At 45.4% G+C, this 23007-nt stretch overlaps 1 protein-coding gene and 1 pseudogene across 2 annotated transcripts in view; both read left to right on the forward strand.

Moving 5' to 3' along the window:
* LOC146202788 (uncharacterized) overlaps positions 1–23007 on the forward strand; it is a 100998-nt gene that overhangs the window by 35733 nt on the left and 42258 nt on the right. For both annotated transcript variants that reach the window (XM_084588335.1, XM_084588336.1), the window contains one exon: positions 9347–9526. In XM_084588335.1, coding sequence (XP_084444461.1) covers positions 9347–9526 — 180 coding nt within the window. The remainder of the gene's footprint in view (positions 1–9346; positions 9527–23007) is intronic.
* LOC146202789 (uncharacterized) lies at positions 10347–16562 on the forward strand (annotated as a pseudogene).

Consider the following 23007-nt stretch of genomic DNA (forward strand, 5'->3'; position numbering starts at 1 on the left):
TTAGAACTAGTCACTCACTGCCTGTCACAAGATGTCTAGTCCTGCTACCAGTACAGTGTACACGGAATAACTGCATTAAAATTGAGGCGCAGTTGGTTCCTGCATCACCTTTGGCAATGAAGCATGATAACATGGGCTACCACTAGTTTTAGTTTGGTTTAGTTTGTGGGTTTTAACGTCCCAAAGCAACTCTGGCTATGAGAGACGCCGTAGTGGAGGACTCCGGAAATTTGACCACCTGGGGTTCTTTAACGTGCACTGAAATCGCACAGCACACGGGCACCTTTCTTTTTGCCTTCATTGAAAAGCAGCTGGGGCCGGGATTCGATTCCGCACCCTTGGGAACAGTAGTCGAGCGCTGTAACCACTGCATCACCCCGGTAGTGCCTACCACTAGCTGTAACAAGTTACTGTCTTTACTGCGTAGCAGTCATATGAAAAATCTGTAAAAGGGACCAAAGTCAGCTTCAAGAGTATCCTTATTTTCACCTTGTCACATGGTTTCAGAGCATTAGCACTAGGGGCACAAATCCTGTCATTTGTAGAGGCACAGTGTGCGGTTTGATAACGGTTGTTTCAGTGAACACTTTCAAGTTTTTAACTATAGTTGAAAATAAAAAAATGAAGGAGCGAAGTCTCGGGTGCAGTGGACACAATATTGCTGCACCCCGCCGGGGTGGCGCAATGGTTACGGCGCTCAACTACTGTTCCGAAGGATGCGGGATCGAATCCCAGCCTCGGCGGCCGCTTTTCGATGGAGGCAAAAAGCAAGGCGCCCGTGAGCTGTGCGATGTCAGGGCACGTTAAAGAACCCCAGGTGGTCGCAATTCCCGGAGTCCTCCACTATGGCGTCTCTCATAGCCTGAGTCGCTTTGGGACGTTAAACCCCACAAGCCAACCAACCAACCAATATTGCTGCAAAACTTATCTAATTATAAATTTAGTTAACTAAGACTCAGTCATATTTAGGACATTAGAAAATGAGAGTTTTCGAAAGTCCTGCAGCATGAGAGAATTCGTCGCTTTTTTCCGTGCAAAACCAAAACTTTAGCGCCAGAGACTTGCAGGAAGCTCGGTACAGACACGACATCTGGCTATGACTTGCACAGTGATTATTGCGCCAAACTCAAACTACCTGCTTTACAAAGACGTCATTCACTTGATTTCGCTCTGTCTCTGTAAGAATAGCTACTGTGCAGTTCACGATGGCTGACCTTTCCCTTGAGACACAGAAAAAAAATGTACACGACGTGGCGCAATACCGGTTGCAGTTGGAACAGAGTGCTGTAGCCACTGCACACATTATCACTAGATGCCGAGTCTGTACCAAACTTCCGAGCACCTCTTTCAGTCAATCTCGTACAAAAAAGAAAGGTGTTTAATTTCATGGCACTGCAGGGCTTTAGAAATTGAGTCCTCTGTTTCAAAAACTGATATGGCATCATCTTGTTCGCGGCATCAAACTCTCCATTTGGACTAACCACCCAACTGCGGTAATTTTTAATTGCTGCAATGGAATAATCTTTTTAGTTAATTCGTTAATAATGAGCTATATATTTAGAAGAGTTTTGCACGATATTGTGTCTGCTGTGGCTGAGGGTTTGTTTCTGCATATATCTTTTTCTTTTTTGAACTCCATTTTCAGGAATATTTAAGTGTTCGCTGAAACACCCGGTATATCGAATAGGCAGCGAAATTGGAGTTTTGTATACTGTGTCACTTATCGAAACTTTAAAATAGAATTTTCTTTGGGAAACAGGAGTCCGTTTTACTGCGCAATCCGGATGACTGAGCTGGTTTATTTGCCACTATTTAAGCATCCGTCCCTTCATCCTATGTGGGTGTTTTCCTGTCCGCGGCACCTTAAAGTTATACTACGTGACTTTCGTGTACCTTTACACAGAATCTTCAAGGGGATGATCTGTGTGTTCAGTGTAGCCATTAATGCACGATATTGTGGTTCGATATATCCGGGCTCGGTTGGAGCATTTATTTCATGGTTATTTTCTTTTCTCGTAGTTTGTCTTGTGTAGAAGCTTTAAAGGATGAAGTTTGTGTGAAAGCTACTGCTTTGTGAGGCTTAATAAAAACAGACGTGAGAGTTGGATGAGTGAAATTGGAAGTCTGGTAGATTTTGTGCCCTGAAATAAAACATGTTTGTGAACTTCAAACAAGTGAATCAGATACAGGCATCAGTCATCTATGTTTTATGAAAATGATATGCACAGTTTATTGATTTTTTCTGGTAGCAACTTGGAGGGCTGGCCCAAAGTTTCAGCTATACATAGTATGTGCCTTGTATATATAAATAAGGCCTCTCTGCATGACGTGTGGATTATTAATAAACGTTAACTTTTTGGCATGCATTTCGAATAAGAACCTTTACATATTTTCTTTAATATATTGTAGTCATTGCTAACCTTTTTAAGGAGTCTTTGCTTTGATGTCTGAGTGCAGGATGACTTGCAAAGACATTGATTTTAGTGACATTTGGAATGCATTGTTGACTTGCCAAGTTTCATGTAAACTGTGAATCGTGTGGGCGGTGTAATTGTAGGTCAGTTAGCTTTTTGACAGAATGAAAAAAAAAAAAGGCATTGAAATAAACCTGTCAAATTTTCATGTTATCAATGCAGCTGGACTTCACTGCCGCAAAATTCGCACCACTTGAAAAATGAAAATTAACCTCCATTGCGGTGAAATTGGCAACGATATAGTATTGAGCTGTATAGTGTAAAAAAAAGGCTTTAGTACTTTCAAGAATTGCTCAGTCTTGGCCATTTTCTGCTTTCGAACATAGTGCTGCAACATGATTATAGAACTTTTGAACCTGTTTAATTAACTTCACAGCCATCTTTCCCCTTCATTTCATGGTAGAGAGATGTCAGAGAGATAGGATTCTTGTAGAACGCAAAGAAGACTGATTAGCAGTCAAGAGGACACTTCAGTAAGCTTCATCTATCAGTACCAATGTAGCAACTAGTCGTCGAAACATTGGTTAGTCGATTCAGGCTTGTAGCCCTTGTTCGGTTTGCCTTGTGTTCTCCTTGCATTGTGGGGTGTAACTGATACATTAGATGAGCCTGGCTGTATGTTTTTTGTTCTGCTCATAATTTTTTTTCTTCATCTTCTTGCCTGTTAGCGAATTTTTATTGAAAAAAGAACATTCTCTGCACTTTTGTGGTCATTTGCAAGTGATGCTTTTGATGTGCTTGGCAAATGCTAATTTCTTTGTTTCCTTTTCTTGCAGTGCCAAACTGTCCTCCTCTTGCATGCTTGCTGATCTTGAGGTCAAGTACCTCTTTCCTTGCATGTGCTTGTTCCTTTTCTTTTTACCTGTGTGAAGTATTTTTGTTATTGCTCTTTTCATCACGTTTCTGTGCTTGCTGTTGCATGCTAATGGAAAAACTCTTAGCCCATTGTAACCGCTGTAGTACTTATCTTTTTAACATCCTGGCATTGCTATCAAATGGAGTTGGGCTTTCTGCAGGTAGCTTCAACTTTCAAACGCTTTCAAACAAATGGTGCTCTCTGTCAGAAGCTAATGTCTGCCACTGTCGTCGGCAATGCAGTTGGGTTTGTGTGCAGTTGCCGCTATTACTGGCATTTGTATGTTTCTAAAATATCGAAGGCATACAGCAGGCATGTGTATGGTAGTAGTGGCGTTGCTTGTTCCTCAAATGTAGAAGGCATGCCGCAGAAAAAATCTTGTTCTTGTCATCAGGCTGTCTTTGTCACCAACTCAAATGGCATGAAATGGGGCACATGTGATGTTTGAATATTCCAGCAGCTTCCAGGAACTCAATAAAACTTGCAGGTCAGTTTCCTTGGAGCTTTGAAAGCTCCTTATTAAGGGTCTTGGAAGCTGAAACATCATTGTGCAGGCACCTCCAGTGTGCTGTACGGGTGTCAGAGCACAGTAAGCATTCACTGGGTGTATTGTGCACATTCATGCTTGTGACAATGACAGTGTGATTAGTTATTCGGAAACTTCGGTATTTTGTGGCAAAGAAATTTTTTTTGCATCTGCTGGGCTTCAAAAACTTCTCTTGCGAGCCCTTATATGTTAGTTTCTGGATAGTCTTTATCAAACTGGAGCAGGCATAGAAAGGGCAGCTAGTAATGCTGTAGAACATTGACCTGCACTCACTCTAGATGAATTTTATGCTGCGCTTTGCAGCATGTTTTAGTCATTTTACGATTACTTGTGCCATTTTCCGTATGCCTTGTGTGTTTGGTCATGAATATGTGCATAGTGCAATACAGTCAAATCACGATATAACGAATCCCGCGGGACTGCAAAAAATTGTTCTTTATTTCGAAATATCATTATAATGAAAAATCTATGGTGTAAGCCAGTGGTCAAACCTAGGTATTCTGAAAATAACGTACCTAAAAATGAAAATGTAGCACTGACTCCAAAGCTGATTTATTTGAAGAAATAAATTTTCTTCTACCGCGTGCAGCAAACAAGACTACGCACTACATTGCACCACTACAGCACATACACCTTCCACTTTGTGCAACACCTCATCGAGGGCATGATGAAAGTACGGATTTTGTCCATGCACAAAAAAAAATATCACAGTTCGATATGACCTCATTTTTAGTGCTCCCTGAAGTTTTAAAATTTTGTCTCAGTCGTTCAAAATGATTGCCGTAGCCGACGGGGCAATGCTAGCTGTCTGCAGAAGCTGATTCGCTTCTTCCCTACATCGATTTCTTGCAGCGAAAGCTGCATTCTTATCTTATTGGCACTTCGCTGGCTGCAATCATCAGCAGATCTCTCACAAACTTCGCAACACGATAATCCGCGACGAAAAGAAAAAAAAAAGTACTGTCTCGCACGCGCGAATGGCCCGAACGTCTGATCTGCAAACGACACACAACACAGGAAGAAAAAAAAGGCAGGCAGCTGGGCCTGCTGGCTGCTGCGTAATAAACTACAGCTATGTGCTGGGGCTAGGAGCTGGCACTAGATATGCTGATGGTGATGGCTACAGCCTACGAACCATACTGTCACGTAGTGTTGACAAGGCCGTTGACACCAAAAGAAGACACAGGCTTGATGGTACTGAAATGAACTCTTTATCGGGCTGACTTGTGCCCGCAAAATAACTAAGCAACTCGGCGGCGGCGATAGCAACAAACGTGCTCGTCGATCGTCGAACAAAGAATGCCCGTCACACTCGTCAACGCTCAATTTAAAGGCTGCACAGAACAATCTAGATAACGTCGCAAACAGCTACCTGCATGGACTGGAACATTGTGGAAAGATACACGAGTGGCCGGAATCTTCGAGATAGATCTCAGTGCATCTTGCGCTACAACGAAACTGATAAAGGTGTGACTCGCGACATCGAGCATTAACAAACATAGATTACGGAACTGATAGGCGGTCCAGAATCAGAGTGGTAAGCCTGTATGCCGGCGGCTGTTGAAAAACAACAAATACAGTTTTGAAGGTTTCGCGGCAATACACACAAACGGAAGTTTCTGTTTCACGCGAGAATTGCGAGCTGCGGCGCTGTTAGGTAAGTTTAGTCGAATTCGTAATACTGATGCTCCTAGATTATAGAAGAAAAAGTAAAATACGTATATTATTCTTAATTATGCACTGTATTGCAATTTGTAATTCTGAAATAGCTTTACATTGAAAACATAGGAAATCTGCTGGGGATTCTTCAAAAATTTAATTTGAAAAATTCGTTAATGCGGTGTTCATAGTAACGAAATTTCACTGTACAATAGCCGACCGATTTTTCAGGCACCAATATTTCGGACTTCATTCAGGAACCGTCTCGTGTCCCATAGGAACGTGTACAACCAATATTTGGGAACTAATTTGGCGCCAGCGATACTGTGGAGATGGTTTTTTGGCCGAAGGCTTTTTTTTTCTTTTGTCATAAAATAGACTTGAGCGGAGAGCGTTGTCACAAACAACCTGGTCGTGAAAGCGTAGGTGAAGCAAGTCATTCGGGCGGACTAGCTTGGCTCTCTGTGCATCGTTGCCATTAGAGGTAGGGGCAATAAGGGAATGGTCAGCTTTGTTGTCGTGGTAGCCTAGAGTGCGCCATTGAACGGGCAATGGAACATCAGCCGCCACTTCCACCGTGGTGCATTCCGATGCCACCGCTTACGGAAAAAAGCAGGAATGGAGAGGTGGGGGTGCAGTGCATTCGTGTAGGCTCTCGTTCTACTCGTTTTTACCCCAGTGAGTTCTAACTCACTGTCTTTGCTACCGCCGTTAACCATGGGGTGGAAACTGAATGTTATCGCTTCACGCGGCGCGTGTATTCATTCTTGGCACAAGCATGACCTGCAGTTGCGTCACAGTATGTCGTGAAGTGTCATGGACATGACGAAAGCATGACTAGTTTAGATATTCTTACTGGAGGGCTATAGTGATTACAGCTTAGCACGATCCACTTCTGCGGGACACCACTGCGCATATGGTGACCGCCTTGAGCGAGTTTCATGTTTCCCAGTGGCGTGCATGCCTACAGCTTCGGTGCCATTCAGCGCACCTGTACTGGGGTCTGGGCCCGCTGTATCGGATCGCGCCGGCACGTGTGCATGGGAGGCGCATGGCAGCTGATCACAGTAGCGGATCACATTATGCTATAACTCTCTGTTATTGACATATAGATGAAACATAGGGAGTGGCAAAGTTTGGCATTTGTAAAGGTGATTTTTCGGAGAAAAGGTTTTTTTTTTTCAAATTCACGGATCTGTCAGACTGTCCTTAGTAACCATGCAGTACCATGAAAGCATTTAGTGGAAAAGCAGATTTCGCCTTGCGGCTCACAACAATCATCAGCCGCAGTTCTTTGCATGCAGTCCATTTGCTGCTATCCATATCTAACTTACTCGGGATTTTTTCTTTATAATAAGCAGTGCATTTGATGGTCAGGTAGCTATTGAATGTGATGGTCAAGTGTTCAAAAGCCGTGCATTGTTTGTGGGTGCTCTGTGACTACATGTGTTTGTATGTGCGACACATGTTCGCTTAATGAACCCACTGATTTTAAAATTGACATCAGCTTGGGTGGAGGGTTCGTTACGCAGAGAAAAAAAGTACAGATTTCTTGCAGGAGTTGCAATTTCACATATGTTAGTCCGTCGTATTTCATCTGCCCATATAATTATCACTGAAAGCGCGCACGGTTAGCCATGATCATGACGCCTGTTTTTAGCTTTGTGAGCTTCAAATGGTGTTTGGTGCCATCATATATTCAAAGATTTTGTGGCAGTAGAAGAAACCTGTCCCGATCCCGGCGTGATAAAGGGAGCATATTGAACACCAGGCTAGCGCAACCGGCCATGCAGCAGCTCGGGCAGCGCGCCCAGCAAACCACCGCCGGCACTACTGTCGAGGATTCGCAACATCTTAACACATTTTCACTGCGCTGTGCGAGTCACTCTCATCTCCACCTTTCCCCTCTCTCGCCCAAGTGCAGGAGTTAACGTCACACCTCTAATGTCTTATTAGGTTGTATTGCTGTTGGATGCCTGACAGGCAGATTCGTTCGTATAAAGAATTTTTACATGTTGCCTTGTGAACTGCTGAACAAATCTTTGGGCAAAGGATTGGTATGTGGTGGATGTTCAAGCAAGCATTCTTGCTTATAATTTGTTTAAAAATGGGCCTTTAACCCTTTCACTGTCACGAACGTACCGGTACGTATTCGCGTTTCCTCCCCGCAGTGTCAATAACGTACCCGTACGTATTCTATCTTGCGTTCAAATCTTCGCGCCTCACCGTAAAGCTGCCGCGCTTGGACTTGCTCCGCCATCTGTTGAATCTTTCTACAAGCTGATATGCTCGCTCCGGGCCGATAAGACACATATATGGAAGAGTATGGTGCAACCGCGCCCGCCCGTTTTTTGCTCGTGGGAGGGGGCGTGGTCGCTCCGTGACACTACTCTCTCGAGCGAGCGATCCTTCGACGCGCGCGTGCGTTTATGGGTTCAAAGTTTGTTCTGCCATCTGCGGCAGGTTTGGAGGTTTTTATTTTTATTCTTTGTCGCGCTTCCGCTACGGCGTGGCAAGTTCAGGGTCGCACGCGGTTGCCTCTCTCCGACTGACATATGACTCGATTGCTGCATTCGCTCTCTCCACGCGCCCTCGCTTGAGGACAGCTTGCCGTTAGCAGCAGCAGCACACGAGTGTTTTAGCCCCTTTCCATCTTTTTCTCTTTCGACTTCACTACGCGCCGTTTCTCTCCCTTGTGCTGGCCACTGAATGTGCGCCCTCCGCGCGCGCTTACTTTCGGATGGCGGACCGCGCGGGACTTTCGACGGCTGACTGGAGCGATGGCTCTTCGGGTTCTGATTACCAGCCAAGCTCGGATTCGGACTCAGGATCCACCACACTCTGAAGAAGTATTGAGCGTGTTTTTTTTTTATTTTATCATATATCATTTATAGTCAGACTGATGATGATGATGTTTATTTAAACACCTGCAGAACACTGAAATGTGCAAATTGCATTGACTAATTTATTTGTATACCCATCATGATGCAAAATAAATCTTTATGCTCGTTCCCTGATATGCTCGTTCTCTGAAACCAAGCCGACACTGGGGGTGCGTCCCAGTCAGAAACAGCCGACAGTGAAAGGGTTAAAGGAATTTAGTCTAGTTTTGTCGGTGGTGGTCAATGTGAGAAAACAGGCAAACACATTATTAGTCAATTGTTGCGAACAGTATAATTTGTTAGTTATGGCCCTATTAGTTTTTAGCCTTGTAAAACAGCTTTTCTTGGTTGCATTGTGGGAATGAATCTCAGTGGCTGAATAGCATATAGAGCCACTCCCACGAGCAGACTTAGTTTGGGGGTGTTTGTGCCGCCCCTCTTTTATTTTTTTCCAATTCAGGCTAGAGTGTAAGAGTGCTGCTCAGCGTCAGCAATTTGCTCCACCATGCAGCCAGGAAGGCAGTCACTAATTTTTGAACTGAGTATGACCCTTCTTACCGCCTCAGTAACTGCACGGTCGAGTAGCAAATACCCGACCGCATGCCTCTCCAATCCAACTCTAGTTGATGCTCTGCAACTTTGAGACTTTAGTGAATCATCTGTTATATAAAGGTTGGTTAACCTGACTGAATTATATTGGCATGAATTAAAGCACATTTACTGGCTTTAAAGAACTGTCAGCAATATTTTATGAGCTTTATGTGTAGAACGGGTCACAGTTTTTGTAAAGCTGTTGCCTCCAGTTAGCTGAAACAACCTGCACTAAAGAGCTTTCGGCACCCTTTGTGCCATTTTTGCTACTTTGGTTATGCTGTGTGTCTTATAGTAGTGCCAAAGGACATTGTCGCCCTATTTCTTTCCATTACAGTTAGGCCATGCAGAGCTTTTAAAGAAATGCCAAGGGCTGGAGTCAAGCCTTCGCTCAACACGAGAGAACTGCCAGCGGACTGTCAAAGCATTAGAGGGAACAGTTGCATCTCTCAAGGGGGAGCTGCACTCTGCACATGCCGAAATTCAGGCTTCCAGAGTAGAATTTGAAAACTACAAGGTGAGCAGAGAAGTCTAACTAAAATTTTGCTCCTGTTTATGGGGTCATAAACAGCTGTTTTGCAATCCTTTGTGCCAAGCTTATGAAAAAAAAAGTGCGGTGCGTGATACTGTGTGTCCTTTGCCACACTGCGTGGGGGTGATTAAAGTGAAAGAAAAAGGAAATTAAATGTTATTTATTCTCTTGTGCTTTGCCTTGGAGTGTTCGTGCGGCTTCTCGAAATTGGGCTGTTTATGCTTCACGGAGGCTCTGGAAGATTTTTTGTACTGGGGAGATGTGACCAGGGGGTGTTTTTCTTGCTTTATTGATATTTACTTTTTCTTAGTTTTGGTGCTACCTCAGGGTGTCTACAGACCAGGAAAACAGGGACAACCAGGAATTGTCAGGGAACTTTAAGATACCAGGAAAAGTCAGGGTTATTTCTAAAAAGATTGTTGAGTCAAGGAAATTTCCCACTGTTCACCTGCACATACCAGTAGCTGCAGGTGCGCAAAGCGTAAGTGTGGCTGTGGCGGCACAACAGCGTGTTCGCGCTGGCCTCAGAGATTCCTGTCGCATTAATGCCTGACAATATACTGGATGGCGCGTGCCACCACTGTCATCATCATCATCATCACTTAACAGTTGCTTTTCATCTGTCCTCTCAGAGGTGCTTGCACAGTGCTCCATTCGTTTGTCGTTCTTGCCGCTCTTGCGTTTTCCAACTGGGCACACTTAGCTCTACGTGCACGCTACGATTTTTCCTACCGCATGCATTTCAGCCTTCAGCTTGAAAGTTCGTGTTGTGCTCCTGAAGTGAACATATGTTATGGAAGTGACGATGTCACTGTCGGAGAAATGCTTCTTCAACCCCGACTGGACAAACCCGGAAACCTTTGGACATGCAAATGGGATTAGGCCCGTGCCAAATGACCCAAATAGTGCTCGCTGCACAATATGCTGCAAGAAGTTCTCCTTGAGCAGAATGGGAAAGAGGGTGATTACTAGTCATGCTGAGATCAAGAAAAATCAGGCTGCTATGAAATCTCAGCAAAAGCTCCTCCCAGTCCCGGGTCTTCTCATTTTTTGAGACTGCGACAAAAAGTGGCTCGCCTTCCGCAGCGGCAGCGAGTGGTTCGTTCGGAGTTAGCGCTAGTGCTTGTAGCGCTCCGGAGATGCGTTCAGCCATCACCACGGAAGCACTTAGCTCTATTTCTCGGCTCCACTCCCATAGAAACCCATGTATTTGTGACATAAAAGTAACGTAGTGGCCAGGGGAAACAATCTCGAATTAACGAATTTGCCCTGTCGACTGCCTTGTCTTTTTCCCCTATATTTTAAGAACATAGAGCTAAATTGTGCCTAATTTCTTCGTTACCTAATGGCCAATAACGATGAATGCCTAAAAAAAAAAAAAAAAAATTTACAGTGGCGGCGAGCGAGCATCATCACTTGCCCGCTCGGTGGTGATGATAATCCTTTCGCACTGGCAGCGCCACTCTTTATCTGCTGAAGAAGTCACTTCACTTCGTGTGTGTTAACACTAGGTGGCACGACATGCATTTCTCGAACTTTTCTTGTTTTCAGTTGGCGCTCTTTGAGTCAGTTTTTTTGTTTCGTTCGCCATGCCGGTGTGTGCACTTCGTTCTCGGCTTCATATATCAGTGTACCAGGTCGCGTTGGTGCTTTGACACATCGAGAAATAATGCGTCTACGAAAAAACAGAAAATATTGTCTCTTCAAGACAAAATTGCTATTTTGGATACCGTTGCTGCGGGGGAGAAAAAGAAGGATGTCACTGCCAGGTTTCAAATGCCAGCCAGCTCTCTCTCTCTACAATACTCAATGCGAAAGATGCGATTCGCGGTGCAGTGGAGTATGGTGCTAGCGGCAAAAAGAAGCTAACGCCATCAATATACGCCGACGTAGATAAAGCGATGCTCACATGATTCATGGACATGAAAGCTAGAAATCTTCCGATCAGCGGCGCTCTCTTGCAACAAAAGGCGCGGGATTATGGTATCTTGGGATTTGAGGACATGAAAGCGAGCAGTGGGTAGTTTCAAGGCTTTAAGAACAGGTATGGCATTGCTGGAAAGATAATAAGTGATGCGTACTTTTCTGCGGACAGTGATTCTACAAATTCTCGGGTTGAAGACAAACTAGCAACAATTTTAGAGCACTACGACGCGTTTGAAGTCTACAACTGTGACGAAACAGTTTTTTTTTTTTTTTAATTGCTCCCGAATCGCACCCTTAACCTGAAAGGCAACGTCTGCCATGGAGGCAAGCAGAGTAAACTTCGTGTAAACCATTTTGCTGTGTGTTAACTCGGACGGGACTGACAAGCGCCGCCCACTGGTTATCGGTAAGTGTGCCTGCCCCAGGTGCTTCAATAGAGCACACCGGATGCCAGTGAAATACGTAGGTAACACGAAAGTGTGGGTGACACGGGCCATATTTGGTGACTGGTTTAAGGCGTTCAGTGATGGCGAACGGCTAGGACGATGGGCTTGCTCAGTGTTCTCGGTACATCATGGCGTCATGGCGTACAGGGCTGTAATAGGGGCGAGAGAGGGGAGCCGGGCGGCTGTGGCAATAGCGGGACGTATGGCCAGCCTGACAGTAGACGAAGCAAATAGGCCTATCGTCAGATGTACGCCACTCCGCAGGATTGCGGGTAGGGTAGCGCGGTGTTCAGGGCGGGCTTGTGGCAGCAGCAGCAACCACTGGTATTAGCTGTGGTGCAGGGGGTGGTGTGGTAGGATTGGAGACGAGGCCCACATTCGCGCATTCTTGGCGGACGACAGCCTGTATCATAGCTATTGTTGCCTCTGGAAGAGGTGATGTAAGTGTAACAGGAGTCAAGGCCTCGATTTCCCTGCGGGTGATGGTAGTGAGGTTATTCTGACTTGAAGGCTGCTGCAAAGTGGGCAGATCGTCACATGAGGATGTAGTCGCCGTGTTGGGAAGGCGCTGCTTCGCCTGTTCGGAATGGTGACAAACTTGCAGGACTGAGTCCACCATAGAGCAGTCTTTGCAGAGAAGTATGTTGAATGCGTCATCAGCGATACCCTTAAGTATATGACCCACTTTATCATCTTTGGTCATGGAGATGTTCACCTTTCGACACAGTGCGAGGACGTCATATGTAGGCAAAGTATGATTCAGTTGACGATTGAGCACGAGTAGCCAGGTCTTTTTTGGCTGCTAGAGCTCGCCCAATTGGCTTGCTGAACAAGTCCTGAAGTTTTTGTTTGCAGATGTCCCAAGTAGGCATCTCCTGTTCGTGGTTGGTAAACCAGTTCTTCGCTGTTCCCGCTAGATAGAAGATGATGTTGGCAAGCATTATGCTATCATCCCACCAGTTGTTCTTGCTGCACCTTTCGTATTCATCGCGCCAATCTTCAACATCAGTCTTGTCTTCGCCGTTAAAAATAGTTGGATGGCGGATTTTGGTTAAGACCATGGGGGCAGGTGGTGTTTGCATAGCGGGTGATGCGTCCTGGGATGCCATGCTTACTGTGGCAATCGGTGGGGTGAGCTCGGGGAGATGGCGTCCACTGCGCAGATCCAGGTATCTGGCGCAGAAATACGAGGAGCTGTGGCAAGGGGATCAAAAGCACCTCCACAAAGATGTTACGAGGGTAGTTCAGCTTGAGGTTGCAGAGAGCGGAGATGGAGGACAAGGCTTTCACACAACAGGCCTTTCCTGCAGCCACCAGCTTACACTGCTCGAACGTCGTCGTCTTCGCCAAGGCTCCAGATATCCTTCTTTTTCCTTCTTATGCGCATATCAGTGCATGCACCGCCTAACGTAACAATATCAAGAAGCAAGGCCGCAGAATGTGCTTATTCTTAGATAACTGTGCTACGCACCATTTTTAAGGCCTTGGCCTTTCAAATATTGAACTGCAGTATTTGCCCGCGAACTGCACTTCACTAATTCAGCCCCTCGACAAAGGGATTACCAACAGCGTGAAGTGCAGCTGCCAACGTGAACTGATCCAGAAGCTGCTTCTGAACATTCGTCTTCCGCAAAAAATGAAAGTGGACATTTTCCAAGTAGTTGATGTACTTTGATGAAAGTATACAACAGTTGCGTCTTGCCTGTACTCACCTATGGGGCTGAAACGTGGAGGCTAACCAAGAGAGTTCTACTTAAGTTGAGGACAACCCAGAGGGCTATGGAACGAAAAATGGTAGGGGTAACATTAAGAGATAGGAAGCGTGCAGATTGGGTCAGAGAAATAACTCAAGTTACCGACATTCTAGTGGAAATTAAGAAGAAGAAATGGACATGGGCAGGACATGTAGTGCGAAGAGAGGATAACCAATGGTCGCTGAGGGTAACAAACTGGATTCCAAGGGAAGGAAAGCGTAGCAGGGGGCGGCAGAAAGTTAGGTGGGCGGATGAGATTAAGAAGTTCGCAGGGGTCAAGTGGATGCAGCTAGCACAGAACCGGGTTAAGTGGAGAAATATGGGAGAGGCCTTTGCCCTGCAGTGGGTATAATCAGGCTGATGATGATGATGATGTACTTTAAGCATCGTGACGAGAAACAGGTGGAAACATTATCGCCAGCTGTTCCAGGAAAGCTCATATAACAAAAGAAGTTCAGGCTGCGCAAACTGACAAAGAGGAGCACTTAGGAGTGGAGCCTTCAGGGCCACCCGACCTCTCCAAAGCTTGAGGTTTACTGCACGGGAAGGGAGCAGCCTCAGATGACGTGCAGCTCTGTGACCTTTTGTATGTGGGGACTGTGCCGTGACTAATGACTGGATGAGGGGCTGGTTGAAAGTGTCTGATGTCAGACCGACGATGTTGATGGATCTCCAGAGGTCAAGTCACCGTGTGCTATACCTTCTACAAATGAAGTGTTGGATACTAGTGACGTTTTGCGACGCGTCGTAGCTCTCTGGACAATGGCGGTACAGCTTTAAAGTGTCTTGATCTCCTATGAGTGATCAGTGGTGGTGACCCTCGTTGACAAACAGCAGAGCAAGATCACTCGTTTCTTTTCAGTGCAATAAATGCATTCTAGGTGAGTTCACTGGCCTTGATTTTTACCTTAGTTTCGTTTTTGCATTTATTTTTCGAACTTTCTCACAGAAACAGCTTATAACGAAAACCTCTTTAGAACGAATATTTTTCAGGCTTCTTCAATTTCGTTATATCCAGGTCTAACTGTATTAAAGAATGAAGTTACAAAGGCCAAGACCATGTGGTGCTTGAACATTGTAATGACCCTTGGATCTTTTCGACCAGCGGTAGCCTCTGCCTCGCTGTTTCCGTTAATGTTCTCTACATGTGAGGTCGCCACCAAAATACAGCTTGGAAAGGACAAAGTCAGATAAACAGTTTGTCTTGGTATTGGTCCATACTTTCAAGAGAAGTTGCTGACAAACCTTTCTAGCTTTCCTTATTTGGTGGTTGCATTTGATGAGTCGCTCGACAAAGTAACTCTGAAAGAACAGATAGATGTACTGATAGGTACTGAGACCAAACTGATGCTACTGTGAAAACACACTAACTTCGTGTTTCTTGGGGCACACCAGCACAGAAGATTTGGCTGTCGCTTTTAGTAAAGTCGTAGAAGGCATTTAGCAAACAAAGATACTGCAAGTGTCAGTGGATAGGCCAAATGTGAACTTCAAGTTCCTGAGGTCCCTCAAACAAGAACTTACAGAATCCTACGCAACCTACCAAATTCTTGACATTGGAAGTTGTGGACTCCCTGTTGTCAATGGTGCATTCAGAACGGGCCACTCTGCAACGCACTGAGATCTGGTAGTGTTTCTTGTGGGAGCTATAATCTGTTTAAGTATATGCCAACACGTCGCACAGACTACATTTGCTTCACGGGAAGTGCTTTGTTTCCATTGAAATTCTATCCGGTAAGGCGTCTTGAGAATAGTAAGGTGATTTCAAGAGCGCTCGCTATTATTCCGAACTTGTTGAAGTTTGTGGAACGCTCTAAGCAAGCGAAAAAGGCGCCAGCATGTGCTAGGTATAGCATTGTTGAAAATGCAGTAGGTGACAAGATGCTGCCTGTTAAATTAGCTTTCATGCTATCATTTGCTGAAAGCCTGGGACCATTTCTGGCTGAATTGCAGACAGACAACCCTATGGTGCCCTTTCTAGCACCTGCATTGGATCGCCTGTTACGGTCATTGCTTGCTAGAATCGTCCGGAAGGAAGTCCTGCAAGCTGCAAACATGCTCACCAAGCTACTTAGGATTGACTTAGAGAAACCTGACACCATGATTGCTGCTACTGCATTCAGCATTAGGTTTGCTGCAAAAAATGAGCTTTGCAAGATCCCGGCCCACACCGTCACAGCTGAATGTGCTCAGCTTCAAAAAGGACTGTATTGCATTCGTGAAGAAGTATTCACAGAAAGTGGTGGAAAGGTCACCTTTACTGTGCAAGTTGACCAGAGGAGCGAGCTGCTTGGATTCAGCTATTGCATTGTCTCCAGAGGTTGGTGAAAAGCAGCTGTGCGTTGCCCTGGAGGTGCTAAACAAAGCAGCAGTGGCTGACTAGTTTGGAAGCTGAGCGTGCCCACTGTTCCTATGTTGAGATATGCTCATTGAGCTCTGCGCAGGTGGCATTGACCAACTTTGACAGAAACGAGCAAGGGCTGGACACGCTCTAGTTTTAGTTGTGTTCACTCGACCATAAGGAGCTGTTTTCATTAAGATAATTCTTAGCTTGTCCCATGGAAATGCAGCTGTGGAACAAAGGTTCTCAGTCAGCAAAGAGTGCCTTGTTGAAAACCTCCAAGAGGAGTCGCTAATTGCGCAAAGAGTAGTGTATGACGCAGTCTTAACTATTGGAGGGTTGGCCAGAGTTGAGGTCACAAACACAGCGGTGGTGCATGTGGTCCATGGCACCAATGCCTGATGGAGGGAACACCTGCAGAGAAAGAAGCAAGAGAGGTTGGATGCATCAGATGCCGAAAGGAAGAAAAGAGTGGCTGCTCTTGTAAAAGCGCTTCAACAAAAGAGGCAAAATTGCAGGCTGCTTGTCTTGAGGAAAAAATTAATTCTTTGAAACATAATCCCTAAAACAGCTGACTAATGTTTTTTCTCTCTTCACCAGTGGATTAGTTGGCTTTTATACCTGAATAAAACATTTCGCATTGTTCATAATGCCTATCTATGCAATATATTACATTTTGATGGCAGTAGTCGAAACTAGTTTTCAGGTTTTCAGTCACAGTACCACGGCCGCTCAATGGCGGCGCACTTGGGTGCAGCCTGTCGCGTTGCCCGAAAGACCCGTATTGCGCCTAGTTCTCATCGCCACCACTGCGGGACAAGTCTGGGCGGAGAGCTGCGCGCAGCGGCCATGGCTGTGCTTTCGTTTAGGCGTCCGCGTGGTCGGCGCTTGCTCAATTTAGGATTTATGAGCGGCGTTTCACACATTATGTGATGCTATGTGCAAGTTTGCTATTGTTAAGGTGATAGTGGCATGTCATCATCACTGGGCTTTTCCAAGTCATTCGTGGTCTTCCGTTTACAACGAGAATCAAGGCAGTCGTGTGCTTCGCTGAGTGGGCACCCATTTAGTTGCATTTCAACCACTGTAATAACGTGTTAGATATTACAATCTTGAAATAGGGACAAGGTTTGGGGCCATTTATTCAGCGTGCACTTTTCTGGAAACTTGCAATTCAGGACATAGCGTTCAACATTATTGTTCAGCCTGTTCCTCCATTTTCGCTGGAAATAATATTCAAGTGGGTACCACCACCTAAACATACTAGCTAACACAAACTGTTGCAAAAGAAACAACACAAGACAGCCAGTTCATCGACACGCCCGCAGGCTCAGGCAATTGTTTTTCGTTTGATTATAAAGTCGCGTGATGCACAGAAGGCGAAGAACTTTCCTCGAAAAAGGTTTATGTGCAAGCGTGATTTTTTCCACTGTCAGATTGATGTTGCCTGTCCAGTTGGTCAGCAGTGGTCGCATTAGTTTGGTTAGGCCCTTAGTGTGACTGCGGTCTTCTCTCTCGCAAATCAACTCTGGTAATTTCTATAGTATGCCTTATGGCAAGCTTGCATACAAAAAAAAAAAAAAAAAAAGCTCCGGTAATTGCGCAAAATAGGGAAGAAGGGATGAAACTAACATGTTGCAAAGCTTGCTGCTTCTTTTGACCTCCAGGCACTTCATCACCTAGCTAACAAAGGTGCATGGTGATTTTCAGTTACCTTAGGCGTCCATCATCAAGAATTTTGATAAGTCCAGGGTTTTGCAGGAATCCCAAGGCACAAAGTTAATAAAAAGATGGGGACTAATAAAATAAAATGATTGACACTCTAAAGTAAGCTCTAGAAGATATTTAAACTTTGGTAATATATAAATAATGAAAACATGGGCAGGCACTGAAAACAGAATAAATGAAAATGTTTAATGAGATTCTGTAAAAATATTCATGCTTTCTCTTCGAATGGACGTGCAAAGTAACCAGCCAAGACTGCAATCGGTGCTAACTCTATGTCAGCTGCTGGTTCACACCACACATGAATTAATCCAAGCTGACTCGAAAACTCTCTCGCAGCAGACGTGATGGCAGTTGGCAAGGTACGACTTTCATAATCACGAATGTAAAGCTTTTACAGCTGCCTAAATGTTGATAAGTGCATTGCAGACTTTGATGCTTGCAAGATGCCAGCCTGCACAAAGCATGGCGAAATGTGTATAATCTCAGTCGATATTTTTTTTTCCGCTAGTGGTACCTTCAGTATTTTCTCAGAGGTGAAAACTGCAGCCCTTGCGTCAACTCTGTCGTTCCCGCCTTTGAATTGCCTTAGGCTGATAAAAAGCGATACTACAGGCCCGCTGTTGAGGGCCTGCTTTAGGGCGTATCGGAAGCTGAAAATAAGATTCGGTTAAATGCAATGCACTAGTAAGGCACACAGAAGACATTGTTGTAAGATACTTGATGTGATCAAGAAGGTACTTAATTTGCACCACTGTGGATCTGGTTGTCATGATTGTTGCTTCGTACGTTTGTTTGGTTAGCCTTAGCTTCGACGTGCCTCCTATGACCTGAATGTCTTCGATATGGCAAAGTCTAACTCTAACCAAGAGAGTCGCTCGTCATCTGACAAATAGAGCGGCTCCTCTTGGTGTCTCACTGGCTTCACTTATGCGATGTTGTGCAAGGCATGTAATTTTGATATCATTGTCATAAAAGTGATCGTGGCGGAGCTACCTTGAAACACACATGCTTCAGGACGACACGGTGGGGGGGGGGGGTTGTCCAGGAGGAAATGAAGTGTAGTTATAACAAGTGGGGAAAATATATTGATTGGCCTCCGCACATTCAATTTTTTCAAGGTTGTTTGGCTCAACATGAGCCCGCGTGAGTAACTTAACTTGTAATGTGGGCAGTTCGGGAACACTGAGGGGACGGCTGAAGGAAGCAGGATCTTCAGTTTTATGTTCTTCCTGTAATCGTCATCTGTGAAGTGCAGTGGAGTATACCAGTGACTTGTCACTCGGCTCCTACCGGCTTCCTTTTCCGTCCTAGCCCTCCCGAGATATGTTTTTCAGCCATGCTGCTCGACGTTGTGAATCGCACGGGAACTCATGGTAACCGATCTTTTCTTGCTTTCGGGGTGTACAGCGGCACATAGTAGTTGCCTGGCATGGTGCTGTATACGCTTAGGACGCTGTTAACACAGGCACCGATGACACGCATGCAGAACTGTCAGAACCATGCGGTTATGCTGAATAGTCAAAACGAAAACACGCGCCAACACAGCTAGCGCGCTCCTTCCACATCGTCTGCTCGTCGGTACCGGCGGCGCCTCGTCATGGAGGGGTGGCGCCCCCGTGGAGAATGACGGCGGAAACTGTAACTTCTCCCAATACGCGCTTCCCCAGCCATTGAGGCGCGACGCAACTGGCTGCACCAAGTGCGCCTCCATTGAGCGGCCTTAACAGTACAGGCCACTTATAATGACATTGAGAAAACCGGAAAATTGAATCATTATAACCGATTATCGTTATATCTTGATTGGCGAAAAAAAAGGAAAAGAAAGAAAAGCTTACACCCACGCATTTTCCCTTGCATGTAGGCTTGCCTACTTACCAGCGACAAGTAAATCTGGTTGAACAACGCTAATCATCATAAAGGGCACTTAACACTTTATTACAGGATACACCAAATAGCCATAAAACAACTTGAGCGTACTTAAAAGTCTGAAATTCATGCTCGCTTGACAATCGCTGTGAGCATCGCTTCTAGTAGCATGTACTGTGGCGACAGTACTTTTTGCGTGCATGAAACCGTTTAGCATCTGGATGAACTGCAGAGCATCCCGAGCCTTGATGATTTTTAAAATCGTAGAGTGTGAATGTCTGTATTTTTTGTTTTGCAAGGCTTCCAACTTTTAAACATTGCTCTTTCTTCTCGAGAGCTATCACGCCGTCATTGTGGTCGGTGCCATCTTCCACGGACGCACAATCGGCAATGGCGATGATAGGGTCGCACCCATTGCGTGGCAATAGGCAGCGATTATGATGCCGATAGCGCTCTGCAAGCAATGGCCCTCACGGATTTCTCCACGCCGGTCAGTTTGTCGCACATGTCGAGTTCACGTTCTCTTCTTTGTATCTTATTTTTTTTTATCAAACATTCGTACAAATTTTTGTGGTAAACATCTATGGGCGGCGATAAAGCTATCGTTGTATCCGATATGCCGCCGATAATCGACCGTTATCAGTCGAACCTGGAGATATCGAATTTTGGTTATATCGAACTCGTGGAATATCCCCTTGAAAATCCCATGTAAAAGTATAGGAAAGCCGTGTCATATATCGAACTCAATTTCACCGGTCGTTCGATATATCGAACTCCGCACCATGCACTGGAAAGTGTGCCTTCCCCAAAGACGATCACATCACCCTTCGCCGTTTGCTGCGCGACGTTTTCAAGCCACGCGCGGAAGGAATGAGAGGGGACAGTTCGGCGACGGCTGGTCTGGGCAGCGCCGCGCCCATTCCCCAAAGGCGCGCGCATCTGCAGTTATCATTTCTCGCGCTCCAGCACATGACGTTTGCAAGCCATGTGCGTGGGTGTGCCCATTCTTTTGCTGAGCTATCTCTCTCCTTCAGCACGGGCTGCCAGCCAAGCCAGCTCAGCCCGTTTTCAGACAGACGTCGGACGCTTTCTCCATTGTGTGATGCGAACCCTCTGCGCGCGGCGGCTGACGTGGCTATGGCGCCTGTGGACGTTAAGAAGCGGCAGATCTTTCTCTCCCTCTCTCTTTTTTTTTTTTTTCGAGAGTCGTTCATTTTTATCGTTGTGCTGTACGTGCGGCGTAGCATAAGATATGGCGGCTGCGGACGTTAAGAAGCAACAGGGTTTTTTTTTTCCGGAAGTCGTTTATTCTTGCATGTATGAATCAACGAAAGCACGTGGTTAGCTGCTGTGATCTTGACGCCGGCCCCAAGTGCGGCGTGATAAATCGAACCAGGCTTGTGCAATCAAGCCATCACGGGTAATCTGCCAAGTTGGCCTTAACGCTTTTTTTTTTCCTAAATTCTCGGGTGCAAAAGTGGAAGGTGGGTTCAATATGCGAGTGGGTTGATTACGCGACAAATACGGTATTGCTTTCTCGCATCGTTAAGTGCCGTCAAAAGCCGATTTTTATATATCGAACTATTTCGCGATCCCCTTCGAGTTCGATATATTTGGGTTCGACTGTATCTGGTTCATTTTTACATAGGGTCAATGGGAAAGCTGATAAATGTCAAGAATCTGATTGTTACAAGCAATATATCGTTACATATAGACTGCACTGTATGCAGGGAGAACCTGGAAATGTCAGGGAATTAAGAAGAAACGCTTTGGTAGACACCATGTATCTTATTTTGCTATTTTAATCTTTTATAATCTTTACTGTATTCTGGGTTATTCAAAATGGATGTATTTTCCCTTCCTCTTTCAGAATAAATGTTTATCTCTGTTACTCTTTCGGAATCACCCACACTGACTTACCACACAGTCGTTTAGGGGATTGGGAGTTGTGCGAGTTGTGAACTGAGAGAAGCCAGAAAGTTACTCCCATGTATCTCGTCTGAGCAGTTTTTCAATGGAGACAAAAGGCAAGGTACCTGTGTAGTCTGTGCATGTTGAAGAGCCCCAGGTGGTCAGATTTTCTGTACCCCTTCACTTTGGTGTCCCGCATAGCCTGAGGCGCTTTGGGACTTTAAACCCCATAAACCAAATCTATTTACTGTAAAGGAGTAATGTTCACCGGCCATTCGAAGGAACGCCTTGTTTTACTCTCTCCTCCCTTAGAACGAAAGGAAGAAGATGGTTTGCACGGTATAAAAAAGAAGAACCGAACAAGGGTAAATAGGGTACGCCTCAGGTCGCAGATGAGCCAACGTTTCGACAAGTGGACTTGTCTTCGTCTGGGCAGATGAAGACAAGACGAAGACGAAACGAAGACAAGCCCAGACGAAGACAAGTCCACTTGTTGAAACGTTGGCTCATCTGCGACCTGAGGCATACCCTATTTACCCTTGTTCGGTTGTTCTTTTTTATATCTCTCCTCCCTTGTCATCTTATCTTGCTCTGATTCTGTGCTCTTCATTTCATCATCATCATCTTCACTACTTCACATCACATATTTTCATACTAGAATGCATGTAGTATGGAATGCCTCTAGTACGTGTGCACAAGCATATTTTATCAAGTACCCTGAGTGGGAAGTTTTAACGAGGGCAGTCGTGTGCGAGTGGCTTTAATGAGTGGCCAAAAGCTGCTGCTCGATCATTGTAAAAATGGGCTCCTTTTCATCTATAATCTTTAGCTTTCCAACAGTGTCTGTAAACATGTGGTGCTTAATTGTAATCAGCTGCTGCATTCGGGGAAAGCGCTGTCAGGTCAGATTAGTAGTTTCCTGGAGCGCCTGAATGCATGGGAGTCAAGCATGCCAGCCTCCACAAGGTTAAATTCTCATTATTTTTAGCCTTTTTTGATGGACCCCGCCGGGGTGGCGCAGTGGTTATGGCGCTCGACTACTGTTCCCAAGGACGTGGAATCGAATCCCGGCCTCGGCGGCCGCTTTTCGATGGAGGCGATAAGCAAGGTGCCCGTGTGCTGTGCGATGTCAGTGCACGTTAAAGAACCCCAGGTGGTCGAAATTTTCGGAGTCCTCCACTACGGCGTCTCTCATAGCCTGAGTCGCTTTGGGACGTTAAACCCCACAAAACCAACCAACCAACCAACCTTTTTTGATGGGTTTGAAGTTCTTAGCATTTGTAATTTGGTCGAAAGCAGCAGCAGCAGTAGCTGCTGCTCTGAAGGTGCGCAAATGTCACACATTTATGCTCGCTGCCTCAGCTTTCAATGAGAGCATTTGTGTACATATATGCCTGTTTGTATTTGTACCTAATGCTCTATGCAGGAACAGCCATGGCAGTGAGCAAAGAAAATATTATATACATTGAAATGGGGCTTCCTAAGGAAAGAGAA

This window comes from Amblyomma maculatum, chromosome 1 (assembly GCF_055883805.1).
Source record: "Amblyomma maculatum isolate TAMU_Amacu chromosome 1, ASM5588380v1, whole genome shotgun sequence".
Classification (NCBI taxonomy): Eukaryota; Metazoa; Arthropoda; class Arachnida; order Ixodida; family Ixodidae; genus Amblyomma; species Amblyomma maculatum.